At 39.2% G+C, this 22159-nt stretch overlaps 1 protein-coding gene across 1 annotated transcript in view; it reads right to left on the bottom strand.

Annotated features, from left to right (window-relative positions):
* Window positions 1–2778: 2778 nt before the first annotated feature.
* The window catches only part of CAVIN2 (caveolae associated protein 2), a 106991-nt gene continuing 87610 nt past the window's right edge, over window positions 2779–22159 (bottom strand). Inside the window, exon 2 of the mRNA XM_063934152.1 lies at window positions 2779–11286. Coding sequence (XP_063790222.1) covers window positions 10507–11286 — 780 coding nt within the window. The 3' untranslated portion in view covers window positions 2779–10506. The remainder of the gene's footprint in view (window positions 11287–22159) is intronic.

Raw genomic sequence — 22159 nt, 5'->3', positions numbered from 1 at the left:
GGACCTAGATAAAAGTGTCCCCCGGCTGTGGCATTATGTATCTGGCTAGTGGAGCCCGGTGCTGGTTTCAGAAATACGGGGACCCCTACGCTTTTTGTCCCCCGTATTTTTGGTACCAGGACCAGGCGCAGAGCCCGGTGCTGGTTGTTTAAATATGGGGTAACCCCTGTCATTTTTCCCCCCATATTTTTTCAACCAGGACCGGCTCAAAGAGCCCGAGGCTGGTTTGGCTTAGGAGGGGGGACCCCACGCATTTTTTATTAAGATTTTAACAATGATTTTTATTTTAATAAAGGTGCACAATGAAGCCCAGCACGGATCTCTCAGATCCGGCCGAGATTCATTGTGTTAAAGTCGGCAGTGTTTTACAAGTCACTCACGTAAAAAAAAATGAATGACATCAACATCGGTAAATACGAAAATGCAGAATACGACAGCTTAGTAAATTAGTCGTAATAAATTCAAAAAGTTGCAACTTTACACTTTCGATGTCATTCGTGATTAAACTTTAACCTCAGTCGGGAAAATACGAATTTTAGTAAATATACCCCATTGTTGGGATTTACAATTGCCTTTAATAACTAAAATGAAGCAATGTAAGACAGCTAATTTTAGAATCAAATTTAACGTTAATAAAAAGCTATATTTGTAACATTATTCCTATGCAGAAAACTTTGTTATGCTTAAAATTAGTTGAGTCTATGATCCATGAAAATATTAACTCTAATCATATTGAATCTTCCAACCCAGTAGTGCTTGAAACTGTGTGCAGGAAATTACGAAGTGTAAACCTTGGAGAAATAAGAAGGGCAAATAATTCTATGTTTTGTAACCCATAGCAAACCGGTACAAGCCAGACTAATGAAAGCAATTTAGCGGAAGCCTGTGGTCTTAAATGTATTTTGTCTAAGTTACAGATGAATGATTTTCTAAAATTTTAACATTCAAGGTTATTTAGAGCACAAAACAGTCATTTTTCTCTATCTTTGTAGCTTTTTAAACACCAGCACTGGCAATAGGAGCTTAAAGGGTTACACATGAAGAATGGTAAAAAATGATTTTACTTAATTGAAACATTTATGCTGGAATAACGTCTCATACTGGAAAGTGGACTTCTGTCTGAAGTAAGGGATTGTAACTTCAGCAACAGCGTGATTTGGAAGATATGTGGTAAATAACTGGCATCCCCTAGCTACAGCTGGAGTCATGGAAACAATCAGTGTGGTTCATAGTTTGTTTCCATGGCTACAGTTGTAGCTAAGGAAGGTGTTATGCACAAAACATCTGTCAAACTGGAGCAACAGAGTGTTGCTAAGGGTGTTACTTTGGTCAGAACCAGTGATTAATACAGGGATCATACCCTCACACACAATGTCTTAGAGATTATGTACATATCGATTGACTACACTTTGCTGTACTGGGGCGCTATCCCAGTTAGGGATGGTTGATCTGCAGCTACAGTGCCCCCCTGGTGGGCTTATTGATCCCGCTGACTCCCAGTGATGTTGGGCAATATTTGGGGGTGCAGATGGTGTTGTGTTGTCCGGCTCCCCTCTTTTAGTTTTGGACTGTGCTGCAGCCCCACTGTTGCAACCAGCGCTCGTTAACATTTACAGTGTTGGTGTTTCTCTATTATTGATTGATATTTTACTTATAAAAAGAATGAAACAGTATTGATGTGGTATTATTATGTTTTTCTATTTGGTATAATGCAGGTTCTTTGTATTTATTGTATTGGCATATTTGTTATTTTTGTGATATTGAGATATGAGTGGGTATTATCAGCATATATTGTATGTGACATTTCAATCAGCTGGAAGCAGTTTTCTAGGTAAAAGAATGAGAGCAGACATTCCTCATTACTATACACACTCCTCTTCATTAACATTAGTCAGGTCCTATTTTTTTTTAGCAAGAGAGCAGGCACAAACTTCGATGGGACTGATCCACTCACGGGGTGTATGTTAAAGAGGTGCTGCATCATTTTGGGGGATTTTAGGGGAAACTGAGACACATTCCTGGGAGAAATGTGTGGTTGCTGTGATGTCATCAGTCAGAACTTGGGATGTGGAGTGTTGTCTCCTCTCAGGAACACTGTGTGGGTCAGATCTATCCTGGGGTTTAGGTGATTATCCTGGAGATTGAGTTAGTTACTATTTAGTGCAATTTTGGTGTATTGTATTGTTTTGTATTTATGCCTTAAAAAAATAATAAATGCATAAAAATGATCTTCCCTGTTGTCTTGCTGTCAATGCTCAGCTGGACGCATCTTTGTAAATATTGTCACCTCAGCGAACATAGCAAAAAGCACCTTTATTTTATGCTTTCAAGGTAGACATAGTGTAGATTCTACACCCCAATAGTCTGACATTGTGTAGGGACTGATGCAGGGTAAGTTCTATACCAGTTTGTGTGGCATAACTCATGTACTTGTATCCTGTGCCTGCTCAGAAAGCAAACTTACGCAAATGTGCAAAAGAAGTCCCATGTGCATCTGACACTTGCAACTCCTTGTGACTCAATAGGCAGAATGAGGAAGATGCGTGGTGTTCTGATATAGGGCAAGTACAGTAAGGGCCTGATCATGCAATTGCGGCTTATGAAGACCAGCAGCTTTGTGTATTAATGCCTGTGAGGAGGTCGACCCTTTGTACCTGCTAACACATGTGGATGATGATGATGACTTCTCGTAAGTGAAGCACATATGCTGTATAAAGTATGCAATTGGGTGAGCACATTCTTTAAAGTATGTTATAAAGTTATGAAAAATACAAAATGTTAGCATTTTATTTGTGATTTATTTACAATATATTGTTATATATATATATATTTATATAGTTACAGCAGCAAAAGTGCTAAACTGCTATGCATAGAAAAACATTATACTGTGCAATTTAAACTAAGTGAGACTCTGTAAGTGTAGCTTCAACCTTCAAGCATATAATATGATCTCTCCAAAATACATAACTGTTTAATCCACATTCCTAAAAAAAAAAGTTAATCTTGAAATGCATGTAATACGTGTAAAACTTTAGCTTCCATTATTTTTAACAGGATGTATAACAAGCCAGGTGACATCTACATAGCTTAATGCCACATATAAAAACACAGGGTATAACAGAAATATTCACATTACTCTATATCTTCTGAAGTGCACACTTTCCATTTTCATTGAGAGTATTAGAATGTGATACAGAACAAAGGAGACATTGTATGTATGGAAAAAAAGAGTCACAAAGTGTACAAGTAAAAGATAATGTATTTCATTTCTCCAGCATCATCTGCAGTATCACAGGTTTCACTCTACTGCGTTTGACTCCTGGAAAATATAACCTTACATAAATCCTGATATTTCATACTCAATCATTATTCAGTTTCTCTGCCAGTATAATGTTACATTTGTAGTGCCTCTGAGAGGGAGATAGGAAACAAAAGTAGCAATAGTGTTATATAGCCTGCTTTCTGTAGAACAAGACCTGCCTGACAGTTACAAAGGGCTCTGGGTAATTCAAACCTTTTGCACAGGATGCATTTCTCTTGTTACTGTATGTGCTGTTGGCTATAGCAATGTGTTCTACTTTGCAGATAAAAATGATCAAATGATATGGATGAAATTAGATTAGTTGTATTGTTAAGTGTACATCTAAATATAAATCCTTATGTACATTAGTGTACTATACCCAAAAAAAGCAAAAAAAAAAAAAAAAAGTTGTTGACTCTAAAATGATATTCTGCATTACTGGGGTATTTGTTCTAGCTTACTGCTGAGACTGTGTATTAAGTTAAATAATGCAGTGTGAACAGTAGACATGAGAACAAAAGCAGTTTCCTACCTGTATAGATGAATGCAACAGTGGCCATTCTGAGATAAAAACTAAAGAATCTTCATCTCCAGAACCTCAACTAAATAAAAGCTATTTGTTTTTCTATGTCAAATCAGTTTGAGTAATGTTCCCACTTCCTATTAATAGCTGGTCACTAATGTCTATAGAGCTGTTATAGCAGCAGAAAAGTGGTGTTTTAAATATCAGTCTCATACAGTACATTCATCTAGTTGGCAGGGCTAGTGTTATCATTAGGTGACCCTACAGCACCAATGGCTAGAGTGCACCTAAAACTGATTCCAAGGCACACACAAGCTGCACACTATTCCAATGTAGATGGAGTTCAGCGATTATGTGCTAGTGTGCATGTACAAAAAATTGCATATGCGTAACCGATGGATTCAGAATTTGAGAATCAAAGTGATGCCCATTTTTGGGAGGTGGCCTGATGTGAACGCAAAAAAATAAAAATAAAATCTCTTTCGTGGGCATATTATGGTGTGTCAGTGACAGATGCTGCATTCTCATCTGATTCTGCAGAGGCCATATTCAGACAGAGAAACTGCACCTGCCATAGGACAGGTACAAGCGTGAATGGTGCTCACGATGGTGGACTGTCTAGAATCACCAGCGGTGAACATCTAAAAGTGAGCATATTAGGGTTTGCACATACAGATGCACGCTCGTGCACAAGGTGAAAGCTGAAACTAGCATTTGCATATTATCAAACCCGCGCTTCTCAGGCAAAAGACGTTAGAGCGGATGCAGCAGTGTCCATCTCTGAATCAGTCCTTGAATGTGTGACATAAGGTCACTCATCCAGTGTTTCTAATGCCCTGTGGTGCCCTCACACGTTCAACACTGCTATCAAAGAGAAGGAGCTGGCAGATTTTACACGAGGGGCTGCGTCTTCTTCTCCATGTCAGTGTTGTGCTGGCAGTATGGTGCTTGGCTATAGCATCACTCTTCCATTCCTGAGAGGAGAACATGCCATCCCTACCATCTGGTTTCAAGGAAGCAGGTTGCTATATATATATATATATAGATATATACTGTACATATATATATATATATATATATATATATATATGCTGTAACCACTGGCATTAGGGGGGAGATAGAGGCAGGAGAAAAAAGGTTTATAGAACTAACTGAAAGTGATACATACTGCTTAATATACTATTAAAAATATTAATCTACTGTACGATTATAGATGCATTTTAAATGACTTTGTAATAAATGTATTACCAATTTACTACTTTTCCACATCTATTGACATAAGGCCTAGTAGTCATTATAAGGTATGTTACTTAAACATTGGGCCCATATGTAGTAATAATTACCAAGCACCGCTCTCTGATATGCTTGGTAAAGCCATGTTCAGATTTGACTGGGTACAACCAAAGATGGCAGCCAGAATGAACGCAGCACCTGCGCTAATTTATAATTTCACCTGATTACAAAACAAGTGAGTCTGTGAGATCAAAGCCATCTACAGCCCTGATCATTAGTCATTTATGCCGTAAGCAACATTGGCACATAAGTATAATTGTATTCATTTACTATTAACTACAGATGGGGAATATATATATATATATTTTTTTTAGATGAACAATTGGGAGCCAGTTAACTCAGTGCGCTGATTGTGGCATTTGTGCTTAAATGTGCCTTGCTCCATTAAAATAGAGCAACAGGATGAACAACACATCTTGTCTATAACAAACATGCTCCTTCTGTATGTGGAGTCATAAAAGCTTACTGCATTTTACATTTTATGGATATATAATAGCACCAATCTACAACACTTGAAAATTCTAATAAAGTTCTAAATGGGATCAATATGATATCCCAGCTGTTAGGATCCCGGTGGTCAGGAGATCAACGCCGGGATCCCAACATCCAGAATACCAGCGGCGAGCATCGCGTTTCCACTTGCGGGCTTGCTGCGCTCGCCACACTTTGGCCCCAGTGATGACCTTAGGTCACCACAGGGTTATATTCCCACTCGGCTGGTGCCTTGGACCAACACCTGAGTGGAGATTTTGGCCAGAGGTCAGGATTCCGACCGTCGGTATTTCACCAGCAGTTGGGATCCCGGCGTTGGTCTCCAACAACCAGCAAATTAACTGCCTCCCTTCTAAACAGATCTTGTTGCAGAAACTCAACATAAATAAATCAACAATAGGTATTCATTTCTAGACAACCATAATTCAGTGTTCTCTACCAGTTTAGTGGGCTCTTCCTCTGCTTTCATTTTTCTATTAGAAACTACTGTATGGTTCTTATAAAATAACACAATGCAACCGTTACAAAAGGGCTGAAAGATATAGCAACCAATTAGATGTTTGTTTTTACTTTCTAAGCTGCACTAGAAATTAAAATTAAGAATCTGGTTGGTTTCTGTGACTACCAGCTCATTTATGCTTTTTGCTGTACTTTATTATTTAAGCCCTTTATTGTGAGGAGTTATGCTTATTGTGAATTTGCCAGTCCCTTGTTAACTAGTAATGGAAAGGGAAATCCAGTATTGCTATCCCTATTTCTGCATGAAATTCTAAAGTGATAGTACAAGATAGCTGGCCAAGAACACCATGGTCTTCTGTAATAGTTATAGAGACATATAGACCGTTTCTGAGTCTCACGCAAAGGGGCTATAGTCATGGGCAACCTCAGAAGTCTTACTACTCTATACTAATGCAAAATATTTATTCAACTAATGTGACATATTGTGCACGTGCAAGTGACACCAGTGCCAGCCATTAATTTTATGCCTGCACCCACAAGTGTCATCATTAGTGTCATGAAATCCATCAGAAACAGGCTTTCCTTCTCTGTACACATAACACAGAATTGCCAGGAGCTTTTGATAGATAGCCACAACTCTCCCAAAAGTGAGGTTTCAGATAGTTTAAGCCCTGAAACATCCTTTTTCACAGACAGATCCGGCCAAGTTGCATCCAACTCAAAATAGGACGGACAAATATGCATAAATTCACTTCTGCACATACGCTGTATGCAAAAACATGCGAAGAGAGATCCATGTTGCTCAGAAATAGCCCCTGGTGGTCCTTTAGGGGCAGATTTATCAACAAGCTTTAGCATACGCAACAAGTTTTAAAACTTGTTGCATATGATAAATGGTGCTACAGCCAATCAGCTCCCAACTATAATTTTTCAAACACATGAAACTTAGGAGCTGATTGGCTAGAGCACCATATATTATATAAACGAGTTCCAAAGCTTGTTGCTTATGATAAAACTTGTTGATAAATCTGACCTTTAGTGCTCTCAATTGCAATTATAGAAAACAGTGGTTAGTGGAACTTTTTAAGCACTGAGACCTGAATACTAATTCAAGCCTCCCTCATCACCTTGTCCTGCCCCCTTCCCTCATGCCCATACTGTTCCCAGCAGCCAGTCCTCTCCTAGGTATGTCCCATAGCTGTTGCAGCCATTATATATGTATATTACAAATAAGTCACATATATTCTCCCCTTAATAAGTCTTTCTTACTTTTCAAAGTTGATTTAGATCATTATGATTTTGTGCTATATTTGCCAATGTATACTGATAGCCCACTTAATTCACGTACTAATTATTTTTAGTGCAATGGAATAAAAGGGTTGCCTAATGCCCCTATCTGTAATAAAATATGAATTAAATCTTTTAATGTTATTATATGAAAATAATTATTGTAGATATATGTTAAGTATCTTCTCAAATCACTCTGTTTACATTTTCAGAATAAAATAACTTGCAAACACAATGGGGGGAATTCAGTTGTTTGAAAAGTCAGTGTGGTGTCTGTTTTTTCCTATCTAATAGACAAGAAAAAACAGACACCCAACCGACTTTTCAAAGAATTGAATTCCCCTCAATGACTTCACCATCACACATGCTGTCACCATCCTTAATAAAAATCTGTTTTCATTATTGAAATAACTTTCCCAACATATTACAGTAGTTATCAGTTGATGTTAAATTTACTATACAACATCAATATATAAATTTATATAGCGCATATAATATCAAGTGCATTATTAAAATGCTTATAAATACAAAAGGAACAGTGTCTGTGTACTGTATGTAAAAATTATATATCATGAATCTGTGCTGACAAATTCTTTAATCTGCATGTATATTTAGTAATTGAATTTCCATATTTTTTTACTTAATTGCCTGTTATGTGAAGAAGACATAGCATAAAGTCAATGAATGAATATATTAAGCTGGTATGCACAGTACTGTATAATGTATTATGTCTAAACTGTTGATGTTAGGTTTACTCTCCTAATCTTAAGGACAGTCAATTAAGCCCTGAAGCCTTGCACGCTGTGTCTGCGTGATATTCCGTTGCTACTAAACATAGCTTACTTGTGCTTGCAACTAACAGAAGCCATGTTTTCTGTACAATAATATATGGAAAAGTATGCAGAAGCACATCTCTCAAGGCTACTAGAGGACCTTGCACAAACTTGAATCTTCCCTTCAATAACTAATAATATATAACTGGATATTGTTGAGTAGAATACCTGAGTAGAATACTTTTTTAGGGCACGTTCAATATGATTTTTCATCTGCAAATAGGATCACTTTAAAACATTAGTGGACCCAAAACCAAAGCTCACATTAGCACTGTAGTCCTTTGCAGACCTTGAAGGGTAAATTACAGTATAACTTCATCAAGACCAATACAAAACCAAATTTAGAAAAATGATACAGTGTAAGGCTGTTATTTCCATTTTTAGTGTAGCCAAAAACAGATATGGATAGTTTTAAAGCTAGAACTTGGTTTATGGTTAGGATTAGAAGTATTACTGCACAGAACTTTGGCTAATGTTAGGTGCTAGATGTGTTTAATTAGATTTAATTTTATATATTAAGAGTCTTCTTCCAATATGTTTCTTAGCACTCACCAAGTCTGTGTCCTAGGACCTGTAGTATTTTACGGACTTCCCTATCGAAGCTCCATTACTAGGCATTTTATGGTGGCCTCTCCTGTCCTATGTCTATTATTTGTTTGATCATTTAAAAAAAAATATTATGGCCCACATGTATTCAGCTTTAACGAGAGATAAAATGGAGACGGATAAAGAGAGATAAATCACGAGCTAACCAGCTCCTAATTTTTTCAAACACAGCCTGTGATGTGGCAATTAGGAAGCTGGTTGGCTGATCATTTATTTCTCTTTATCCATCTCCACTCGATCTCTTGTTAAGGCTCAATACATGTGGGCCTTGATTCAATAAGTTGTACACCTTACTGAAGGGGCAACAGAGATAGGGCAGGAATCATCCTTCATCACATACAGTTGGGGAGCATGCACAATAATACACTGGAAATTAATAGTTCTTCTGCTCTGTCCTGATTACCTGAATTCCTAATGAAATCTGCTCTACTATTCACTCTACTACTTGGCAGCTTTTCTTTTTCTTTTTATATTAGGAGTTTGGGGGTGGTGGAAGTGCAATTACTGCCCAAGGCATACAAATGTATAGTTGAAACTGTTAGTATATTTGATATATATGGTTGGATCACAAATTGAAATGACTTAAATTAAGTTTACCCCTTCCAGCTCACCACCGCTTGTCCCTACTGCAATGCATCTATGAAAAAAGTGTGTTTATAATGTATAATGACTGTACCTTCTCCAAATATACATTATATGTGAACATTATCCAGGCAATACAGGCTCTGACTGTATGTGGAGCAGATTTATGGAAGACACAAGTCACGGTGAAAGATCTTTTCTTGTTCTCACTCTTCCACATCATTACACTGTGTCTGTAAATGTGATAGGTGGGGTTTGGATGCCAGGAGAGTAGATCTGTGCTTCAGTAAATGAATTGTGCTGTCTGCCTCAAATAAACTTGTTCCATTTGTGTATCCATAAATACATAAAGTTACAGTTTAGGCTGTCTGCCTTGATGCTAAGATAAGACAATCATTGTTATCAGCTCATTGGTCAAGAATGCTATATCTGGCAAAAAACAAACAAACCACTAAATATATGTAAACCAACTAAAGGACGAATGTGTTTGTATTACTGTCTTTAAGCTAAAACATTTTTCCTTTTCATCTACTGTAGTTATGAAAACTAAATTCCTGTGTTCTTTTAATTATTGGTCCCATTTATTATAATGAGAGAAGTCAGATAATGTAGATCAACATGGTTTAAGAAGTAAAGACTGACATAGTCTTAGTATCCTCAGTATAAAATTATTCTGTCTCAATTTCTAAACCGGTTTATGTTAAAATGTATTCTTTCAGAAATACCCTTTGAGGGTTGTCATAGATGATGGTGTGAGTACAGCTTGGTGCAGAAATAATACAGACCAGTTCTAAGGTCCACCTCATGTTTTATAGTGCATTTTTACAACAACTACAGTATAATATAAGTTATATTGAAAACACTAATATTAGGATTCAGAGGAATAGGTGATGTAGGGTTCTGATGCACTTTGCATGTAAATAGTTATTTAAATTGTTAGATTATCACTACTAGTGTAGTCTTTTTATGGGTAGGTTCCCTCATCTACTGTAAGTATATTTTTTAACCTAAATTGGTTACTTTTTTTAGCATCCAATTATCACATATTGTAGTCTTCTGAATGAAATGGACCTGAACACATTTCTATGTAAATCACAACTTGCAACCAGCTGCTTGTATATTAAACACCTTTATACACTTTGATCTATTTGGAGACCAGTTGATTGAGTAGGTGCTTCATAAGCTTCCTCTAATTCCTCAGGCTTTGGCTTATAGTCGGGGCTAAATGGGTTCTCATTTTCAAAGTCCAATTCTTTATCCTCATCATCTTCCACAATAGAAAGTTCAATGTTTTTTCTCAAAACTTCTGCTTCTTCCATGTTAGTGTCGCTATCTATTGAGACTTCCACTGTTTTTACTTCCTCATTTGGAGGCAGCACCTCAGACGCCTTCTCATCCTTCAGGCTATCATTCTGGTCACTCACAGCTTGTTCTTCTGCAGGTTCCTTTGCAGATTTTTCCTCACTCTCCTCAGCAGTCTCCCCATCATGGGATTTCTTAATGCTAAAGGTAATTGGAGATTTAAATGATGAGCCCTTTGAAGATTTATTTTGGGATGGAGTGAATGACTTTTTAATTTTTTCTCTTCTTTCTGGTGACACAATTTTAGTGCTGATCTTGTTCATCTTCTTTTCTATATTTTGACGTGAGAATGCTTTCTTCAGGCTATCTACTTTCTTCAGGCTGGATCTTTTCATTTTCTCAGCCCTAGTTGGTCCTAATTTCTCATCTACACTGTCATCATGCCCATCTTCTTCATGATTAATTTCATCATCTGAAGAAAGGTCAATCGTGTGCATGGTTTCCTCCTGAGACTTGTTAGGGTCAATGGAGTCTTCGTGGCCTTCTGTTATGCTAGGCACCGGTGTTGGCTCTTTCACAAAGACGTTTGCAGGTATTTCATTTTCTTCCTAAATAAAATAGATTATGTTAGCTTATTTGGCAAAACACATGCATAACAAACGTTATTCAGGCATCAAAACAACTGAACATCTGTTCATATTTATTTATATTTAAAATGTAAATACTATAAAAGCTGAAGCAGTAATAGAAGAAACCACAGCACATTTTTAAAAGCAAATTTTAACACATTGCTTCTATAAAATTGTGATTTAGAAGAAAACAAAGTAATAAATCAATTGTTATTGAAGGTAAAATTATCTTTTGAAGAAATCTTCCTTAGCCTTTTCTTCCAGTCATTGTGATTCAGGTCACATAACCAAATAGAAGATTTTCCCAGTGTCCTATGATGAGTTGCTTTATGGCTATAATGATTGTTAGAAAGCTGCATCGTTACAAAGAAATTAGCCTAAAACAAATGCAATATTATTATGTGAAATAGGTATTATTTACATGCAATCTGCAAACTTCCAAACCTCAAATAACATCTACAGTATGCTTCTGTAGACAAATGTTTGTTTCTTTTAAACTGGCTTAAAAATGTAACCCTGTGATTGAACCTGTCTTCCATTAGTGAGGAACACACTGAGGGGACTATGGAGGAGATTTATCAAATCTTGGAGAAAGATAAAGTGGAGAAGTTGCTCATTGCATCTGGTCAGCTATTGTAGTTTTTCTAGCACCACCTGTAAAATGACAATTTAAAGCTGATTGGTTGATACTTTATCTCGCTCCAAGATTTAATACATCTTCTCCTTGTATCAAGAAGTAATGAGCCATTTTTCCATCTTTTTTATTACCATTTCTACCTTTTTAACAAGAGGGGAGCCACACACACAAAAAAATCACTGATTTGTGCTGTGCACCCTATACAGTTTTTTCTCTTGTTCCCTCTGTCCTCATAGGAGGACAGTAGAGACAAACTTTAATGGTTTGTGATAAAAAAACAACACTGTCAGTGGTGGAACTATCAGTGGTGCAGACCAGCAAGGAGATTTCCCCTACCCCCCCCCCCCCCTTTTTTTTTTGCACCTGGGCCCGCCATACACAATTTTTCCGCCACGGAACACCATCTTAGGTTAGCAGTATGAACACTGACAGGCTGAAGGAGAGAAGATACAGCACAGAAGAAGTATCTTTTTGATACCTTCCGCAGCAGGCTGCTGGGCTATCTCCTACTCATGTCACTGCCGGGCTCTGAATTTTGCTAGGGCTTACATATATCTCCTCTCTGGCCTCCACATGTGCAATAATAGAATATGGAAAGAACACCACAAGGCCTTATGCTGAAGAATTATGCTGCCGGGAAAGGCAATTTCATGCTTAGCTGGGGGGACCAGCTTTTATTATATACTGCTCAGGGGTCTGTTTTAAAATTTATGGTGATACAACAGACGGATGAAAATGATATATCAACTACTTAGGCAGGTGCATATAAAGTACAGCTCAGGGACGTAAGCTCTTGACAGTCATTCGGAGGCAAGTTGCAGTTCGGTGCCCCTCCCCTTAAAAGGAAAACAAATATGTTGCATGTGAATGTGTATGTGTGTGTATAATTATTTATTACCAGCTATTTATATAGTGAACACATATTAGGGACAATTTTTAGTTGGGAGCCAATTAACCTATCAGTATATTTTTGGAGCGTGGGAGGAAACCGGAGTACCCAGAGGAAACTCACACAAGCACGGTGAGAATGTACAAACTCCAAACAGTTAGGACCGTGGTGGGAATCGAACCTAAGATCTCAGTGCTCAGTTAAGCAGTAATGGTAACTGTAACATCCAGGGACATTTCAAGAGAGGAGAGGACCTGCGTACAGCCTTCGTCGCGTGCCCCTTCTTCTCTGGCGGCAGTAGACTCTGGCATAATGCCAGAGTCTACTGCGCTTGCACAGATCTCTGGGAACATGGCACCCATGCATGTGCAAATCACTTGGAAATGGCCGTGGCAGTCATTTTCCAAGTGATTCCTGTCCGCAGTGCAGGGCCACGTTGCGGGACACCGGAGGGGAAAGTATAATGTATGGGTGCAGTATTTGTGGGCCTCCCTGGAACCAGAGTTCCGTGTGCACCACACACACTGCACCCATTATAGAAACGCCTTCACATCATCAGTGCTATATACACAAACACACAGAATTTACAGAATTATAAAGATAGCGCTCTCAGCTGGTCTACAGGGACCAGAGCCTGCAGTGAATTGGCAGGGCACCAGCTATGCAGGATCAGCGTGCCCATCTCACAGTCAAGCAGCAACAGCAGCGGGAGCACCATCACTTGCTGCAATGCAGGCTGAGCACTACCAGGCAGGAGCTATCCTATCTCCTATTGCAGGTGTTAGCAGGGCTCCTGAAATTAGGCCGATTAACGCTTTAGCAGTAGCAGGTGCACCACAGAGCTCCAGTGGAAGATCAACAGTCACACTAGGAGCCTGCACAAGGGGTTCACTACGATATGCCGGCGGTCGGGCTCCCGGCGCCCAGCATACCGGCGCCGGAAGCCCGACCGCCGGCTTACCGACAGTGTGGCGAGCGCAAATGAGCCCCTTGCGGGCTCGCTGCGCTCGCCACGCTACGGGCACGGTGGCGCGCTACACGCGCCACACTATTTTATTCTCCCTCCAGGGGGGTCGTGGACCCCCACGAGGGAGAATAAGTGTCGGTATGCCGGCTGTCGGGATCCCGGCGCCGGTATACTGTGCGCCAGGATCCCGACAGCCGGCATACTGATGACCACCCCTGCACAAGTGCTGATGTGAATGCAGGTGCCCCTTCAGGGCTTGGCACCCGGAGGCAAGCATCTCCATTGCCTATGGGAGTTCTGTCCCTGGTGCAGCTGCTACGGTCAGTTTAAACCAGACAGGTTGGCAGGATAGTAATATAGGTATTGTTAGATGCCTGGGAAGAGATAGGTCGGGTAAAGTTATATAACAGATGTAAGTAATGTTTTAACGGAAAGGATCCTTTTTTGTAAACTGCCTTTTGATTAATCTCATTATAAAATGGGTTTTGTAACATGTAAAAGAAATATTTTATAGTTTAGTGTCATATTTTATTAGTACTCCAGAAAACATTCTAGCTACAGAAATCCTTTATCGATGTGCAATAATAGACAGCAAATCTGTAATGTGCTGCATATCTTTTTTTGGCGATAAAATATAGCTTAGCAATGGAACTACTTAATGATTGTTAAAGTGTGTTTAACTTTTTGATATGAGAACCCCCACTACTTAATAATGTGACTTAATTAGTTTAGCAAAATCACCTGATAAAGTCTGTGCATATTCTAAGATTTTACGATAAACGATTTGGCATTAAATACAGTATATGAACTTTTTCTTTCTGTGTTAAACATAAAGGGGATACAAATTCTAAAAAGAAAACAGCTATCCTAAATTGTAAGCTATTTAAAAAAAAAAAAAAAAAATTCCGGCATGGTTGGATCCATCACTGTGCTGGATAACCCGTTTTGCCGGGTTATCGGTCATATCGGCTGTGGTGGTATTGGTGGCAACCTGACTCTAACCCCCCACAACCTGATTCTACACTGCAGTCCTCCCTGTCACCCCTTCCTTGCCAGTCACCCACTGTCTCCCTGTACCCTTAATAATAATAATAATTACTGTTTGTAATTTCTGAATTTTTGCCCACTTTCTAATGCGTCATCACCTCCACGTCTCGTCAAGAATTTTCTCGCTCCAAGATTTAATACATCTTCTGCTTGTATCAAGAAGTAATGAGCCATTTTTCTATCTTTTTTATTACCATTTCTACCTTTTTAACAAGATGGGAACCACAAAAAAAATCACTCATTTGTGCTTTGCACCCTATATTTTCTCTTGTTCCCTCTGTCCTCATAGGAGGACAGTAGAGACAAACTTTAATAGTTTGTGATAAAAACAACACTGTCAGTGGGGGAACTATCAGTGGTGCAGACCAGCAAGGAGATCTACCCTACCCCCCCCCCTTTTTTTTTGCACCTGGGCCCACCATACACAATTTCCGCCACTGAACACCATCTCAGGTTAGCAGTATGAACACTGACAGGCTGAAGGAGAGAAGATACAGCACAGAAGAAGTATCTTTTTGATACCTTCCGCAACAGGCTGCTGGGCTATCTCCTACTCATCTCACTGCCGGGCTCTGAATTTTGCTAGGGCCTACATATATCTCCTCTCTGGCCTCCACATTGTCAAAGTCGGAAAAATATCATGCTGCACGTTGCCATATATTCACCCCATGAGCTTGCCCGCTGCACGTGCACATTCTCTCCCGTGCGTGCGCATATTCGCAGTTGCGTAATGAAGCTTCTACGGCCGTGCGAATTGACGCGTGGTATGTGCATTTACGGTAGAGTTTGTGTGCGTCTAGCGGGCGACTCAAATGTTACATAGTAAATCCAAATAGTATGTTTTATAGGTAATGTTCCCCTTAATAATAACTGTAAGTTTGTTTATTGTAACTGGTCGCTGGACAGGGGAATTCCTCTTTGCATGATACGAAGGGTCAGACAGGGTTTGAGCAGTGGTGTTTGGTACCTAACTAAAGAACATTTTATTAGAAACAATCCGGTGCTGGTTAGGTAAAGATTAATCGCTCCTGCGTATAGTTATGTCTATTAGTAGTTTCTGGACATTTACTATATTTGCGGTACATTGTCCATGTGGTGGAAATCCTGAGATTCCCTCCCACCTGAGCAGTCTGGAATAGTCACAGCCCACCTGTTCAAACAAACCTATGACCTTTTGTTGTAATATGAAGACAGATTCCTGTGTCCAATGAACAATGAGTGTAGGGCCCTTTGTAGTGTACTGTATGCAGTGTATATAGGGAACAGCCAGACTGGACCAGCTCAGTCTACTCCCCACAACGGTTTTCATCATTGACTAACCAGGAGCTGGTAACCAGGGCTGCGCAGCGAATCATTCCCCAGTGTGTAAGTACTCTCTGTAACCAACTTATTCTCTGTTTGTATTTGCCATACTATCTCCCTCTCTCTCTGTTATTGTATAAGATTGTGACGCTATTGTATATTTATGTGTAGTTATTCTGCTTAGATATTGATGTTAGTTTGTAGTGTATGAATTGTTAACGGTTTTCCCCTTTTTACATAGCTAGTTATTGTTAGTAAAGGTTTTGGAACCTTAGCAAGGTATTGGGTGTTTATTACATTGCTGAGAGTATTCAGAGCGTCTTAATCGCTCAAGAGGCTTTCATACAATAGAGGTTAATTAGCATTGCATTGTGCTCACATTACAAAACCAAGGTTTACAGTATAGGCTCAGCCTTTCATTGAGTTGCATACAAGGTTTACTGAGTGTCATCCCGTGAGCGTCTGCGCTGCTCGTGTTCCCCTCGTGGTCACGAGCGTCCGCTACGCTGGTAGCGTAGCATTACGGTAGTCGGCCGCCTATAGCGTGCTCGACACCAAGCGTTAAGCTGTGAGCGAGCGTGCCGCATGTGCGTCTCGACCACGGCTAAGCGTCTGTTACGCTAAGTGCGTACCCTTACGGTACCCCATACGCCAATTGCGTACTGAGTCTCTTACCCATATATAGTGAATGTTATAAGATAAATATTTAGCTTTATCAACATGTGCAATAATAGAATATGGAAAGAATGCCAGAAGGATTTATGCTGAAGAATTATGCTGCCGGGAAAGGCAATTTCATGGCTTAGCTGGGGGGGACCAGCTTTTGCTATATACTGCTCAGGGGTCTATTTTAAAATTTATGGTGATACAACAGATGGATGAAAATTATAAATCAACTACTTAGGCAGGTGCATATAAAGTACAGCTCAGGGACGTAAGCTCTTGACAGTCATTCGGAGGCAAGTTGGAGTTCGCTGCCCCCCCCTTAAAAGGAAAACAAATATGTTGCATGTGAATGTGTATGTGTGTGTATAATTATTTATTACCAGCTATTTATATAGTGAACACATATTAGGGACAATGTTTAGTTGGGAGCCAATTAACCTATCAGTATATTTTTGGAGCGTGGGAGGAGACCGGAGTACCCGGAGGAAACTCACACAAGCACGGTGAGAATGTACAAACTCCAAACAGTTAGGACCGTGGCGGGAATCGAACCTAAGATCTCAGTGCTCAGTTAAGCAGTAATGGTAACTGTAACATCCAGGGACATTTCAAGAGAGGAGAGGACCTGCGTACAGCCTTCGTCGCGTGCCCCTTCTTCTCTGGCGGCAGCAGACTCTGGCATAATGCCAGAGTCTACTGCGCTTGCACAGATCTCTGGGAACATGGCACCCGTGCATGTGCAAATCACTTGGAAATGGCCGTGGCAGGCATTTTCCTAGAGATTCCTGTCCGCAGAGCAGGGCAGCCGTCGCGGGACACCGGAGGGGTAAGTATAATGTATAGGTGCAGTATGTGTGGGCCCCCCTGGAACCAGAGTCCCGTGTGCACCACACACACTGCACCCATTATAGAAACGCCTTCACATCATCAGTGCTATATACACAAACACACAGAATTTACAGAATTATATAGACAGAGCTCTCAGCTGGTCTACAGGGACCAGAGCCTGCAGTGAATTGGCAGGGCTCTAGCTATGCAGGATCAGCGTGCCCATCTCACAGTCAAGCAGCAACCTGACTCAAACCCCCCCGCAACCTGATTCTACACTGCAGCCCTCCCTGTCACCCCTTCCTTGCCAGTCACCCACTGTCTCCTTGTACCCATAATAATAATAATAGTAATAATAATAATAATAACTTTTGCCCACTTTCTAATGCGTCATCACCTCCACGTCTCATCAAGACTTTTTGGAGAACATGGCTGATGCCTGCCAGGCCTCTAAAGGTGCATACACACTATACGATTCACTCCAGGAGCAATATTGCATAGTGTTTCCTCTCCCGGCCTAGGAGGCCGATATAGTGCATACGTAACTGTATATGAGCCGCAGATATAATGCATACGTCACTGTGTATGATGTCATGCCGTGGCCGGGCATGCATTCAGATTTGGATGATAGTCCAGCATACCTCCCTCATACACCCCCAAAAAGGCATTGCCTTAAGAAAGGGGCGTGGCTTTATAGGAGGACTGCTAGTCACACCCCAATTTTTCCATCACTGTGGGGGCATGGCCAGAGCTCTGTGAGCTGCTGACATGCCCCCAGCCCCTCTGTCTCAGTGTCTATTCACTGTTGCTCTGCTAAGCAGGGCAGCGAGTGACAGGAGCCTCCCAACTGCCCCCATCCCCCATCACAGGACACTGTGACACACTTGTGGATGTTCCCTGACTTTGCATCTGCTTTAAAGCTGTACAATGTATTTATTTTTCTATACAATTGTATCGTTAGTATTATTATTTTTATATATTAAAACTTGGTTAATTGTTACGTTTTTGGAAAAAAGGATGAGAATATAACCCACTATGACGACTAATCAGTATTTTCACAGCAGACTAGAAAATGTGATTATCTTCTTGAGCTTGCACTAAATATAGATTACGTTTATATAAAGTTGGGTTTTAGTACAAGAAGGTAGAAATGATACTAATTTAATGCTTTGTTAGAGGAAGGTATGGGTTTGAAAGAATATCTAGCTATTCTTAAAGCAAATAATTGCTTGATAAGAAAGGTTATATTAACCAGGGCCATTTCAAATTGTGCACAAATCATTGCCTCCAATTATAACTAAATACTAATTTTGAAAGAAGAGGAAAGAAGACTTTAAACCAAAAATAGATATCTCATCTTGTTATGTAAATCAAGTGTTCTGTTCAATGAATTCTACATCACTTCACAGTCATTGGCAACAGTAGCACAGTGAGAGGTGTTGTGCATTATTTCTGTACATAGGTGGTCCTATATACTGGTGTACTATCACATATCCATCAAATGTATATTAGAAATGTTTTCAAAATATTATGAATACAGCAAAAATATTCCACTGTGCCATGTATCAAAAATATGAATGAAATGGCTCTACAGTATATATGAGCTATATTTGTGTGGTGGTAATCAGTGGGCAGTTTATACATGGCAGAAGATTAAAATAACATATTTAACACAAAAAACACATGTGTTAAGTAAGCTGCCTAATATTCTGAATGCTGAACAAAATCCGCAATAATAAAGAAAAAGTGCAATAGATGAAACACAATCCACTAGTGTTAAGCTAAACCTGACCAGACAAATGTGATTTACTAGCAGTACTGGGAATGTTTGAGAAGAACTGTTTAAGCTATACAGTATATCTAAACTCTAACTTTTAAAAATATATATTTCCTTATAGGACCGGTTTTTAATGTCAAATAACAAGATAATACAAGATGACAGAGACAAGGACAAATAAAATCTACTGACATATTGTACACTGAGGCTTACGTACTATTTTGATGCTTCCATTGATAAATTATTCAGAAAAAAAATCAGCATTAATTATGACCATTAGCTGCACATTAGGCTTCAAAGTCACCCAATATTCACTAAGAATTGACCTGCATTTTACTATGTTTAGATATAATAAGTCTTTGATTCCAACATAAAACATAATAAAATACTAGAAGACATGAAGAGGTGTAATAAAGAAGATGTTACAGAAAGAAATTGTCCTGACGAAGTTGCTAAGATGAAACGTGTAGGCTGCCTTCAAACATATAGAGTACAATTTACCTCTACTGACAGATAAGCTTTCTGTTTTATTTCTTATTGAAAGGTTTTTAATCTATGAATTGATAAATAAATAAATAAATAAATAAATAAATAAAGCATTGTTTTTACTACACCATGTGGTGGTGCCTACACTGTTATCCAAAGGAAAACAAAAGTCCATCTTTATTTGGTAAGATTATAACATTTAATGTTCTCTACACTTGAAATAATTCCCAACTGAAGCTTTAATGTATATTTTAAAGCATACTTACTGTATGTACTCTCCTGGAATGTATGAGAAACTACTGAATTTCAGGGAGTCCCCATGGAATCCCAGAAAAGTGAATCATCCTCCTGCACCCTTCCCAGTTCCTAGTGAAATGGGAACATTGCCGGCACATTTAAAATTGGCAAACACTTGTCATAATACACATATGTACAAGTCCATTTGTTTACATTTTTAGGACTATGTAAAGTGCATTTACTAGTCTTTAATAATTCACAATTAGGGGTACATTTACTAAGCAGTGATAACAGCGGAGAAGTGAGCCAGTGGAGAAGTGCCCAACCAATCAGCACTGAAGTAACATCTATAATTTGCATACTATAAAATTATACAGAGCTGCTGATTGGTTGATGGGAACCTTCTCCACTGGCTCACTTCTCCGCTCTTATCACTGCTTAGTAAATGTACCCCTTAATGCTTTATACTAGTGCCAATGTGTATCAGCTTAAAATAAAAAGAAATAAGTAATTACTGTAACTTTCACAAAATAAAAGATGTGATGAATGTAATGTAGTAATATCCAGTTAGACAGACAGACAGACAGACAGACAGACAGACAGACAGACAGACAGACAGACAGACAAAGAGGCATGAATCTCAAACAGTTATCTTAAATACTATTAGTAAGTTGCTAAGAGGTTATATACAGTAGCAATTTAGGGTTTTTCGAAGAAAAAGGCTGATATTGAATATCTCAAATATGCATATTACATTAGCTACGATATGAAGAAAGTGGGTAGTGAACTCTGGCGCAAAGAAGGTCTGCCCAATCAAACCCCTATACCTGCCCAAACACAGGTAAAGGTCAATGTAGTAAAAAGGAAAAAGAGGTATGATCAAAGGCGCCCAAAACTAAAAAAGGGAAATGGGAGGGAATACGACATGAACAAAATAAATGATTAAATTAGATTAAACAAGGAATATGACATGAGCAAGATGAATGAATGAAATTAATTTCAACAATACTTTGTGTATTCTTCAAGCGGGTCTCAATCAAAACGTCCGTCTATGTTGGGAATCCTCCATGGATATGTAAGAACAGAAAACAATAACAAAAAAACCAATGTGTAGTAGGTTTAAAAAAGTCTGTATAAAGATGGTGTCCAGAAGATGGAGCCCTAGTGAATGGGGAACTTGATAGCAGAAAGGACAGGGTCTCACCACCAATTCTTTCAAGATTAAGGACGTACCAAAACTCACAATAAGAGAGATGGGGAAAAGCACATAAAGGTATCTTTTCTTTTTCTGATCAATAAAAGGTACAGCGTACCTCACTCACATGTACAGCAGAAGATTTCCTCATATAACGGTATCTTTTAGAAACAGGTCCAACGGATTCAATTTCAATAAAAATGTTTCTTTTTATTAATTGACAAAAGCCAATTTAAAAATAAAATACAATAAGCCAATACAAAAACCTTATTTGTGTGGTAACAACGGGGGTATGGGGAGAGAGTGTTACTAAACTCCAAAAACAAGAGGGTAGTCCGGAATCCCCCCTTGTAAATGAACCCCCCGTGTACCTTACAAATGGTTAAAGATGATCAGGCTTAGGTCAATAAAATGAAAATCCACTCTCAGCATGCACCAACGCCGTTTCAACCCTAAGGTCTTTTTCAAGGTGTGTGAGCTGAGAGGGGAGAGGAGCTATTTATCCTGTGGGACAGGAAGTGGGAGATTTGCAAGGCATGATGGTCATGAAAATAACTCTGCTGTATTAGAATTGACAGTTTTCAAATAAATTTAAAATGTTGGTTGAACTTAAACAATAATGGATATTGAGGAAGACAATTTACAGAGATTAGAGAATGGTTCATGGTGGGATAGGCTATAGCATGCGCTGGACCGGAAATGGCCGTGGTCCGCGATGCGTTCCACCTGAAACCGGAAGTTGCGCTGGACCGGAAGTGGCCGCGGTCCGCGATGCGTTCCACCTAAAACCGGAAGTACGACAATGCGTTCCACCGGGTCTG

The sequence above is a fragment of the Pseudophryne corroboree genome, chromosome 7, assembly GCF_028390025.1.
Source record: "Pseudophryne corroboree isolate aPseCor3 chromosome 7, aPseCor3.hap2, whole genome shotgun sequence".
Lineage (NCBI taxonomy): Eukaryota > Metazoa > Chordata > Amphibia > Anura > Myobatrachidae > Pseudophryne > Pseudophryne corroboree.
This window is presented reverse-complemented; position numbering and strand designations above follow the sequence as displayed.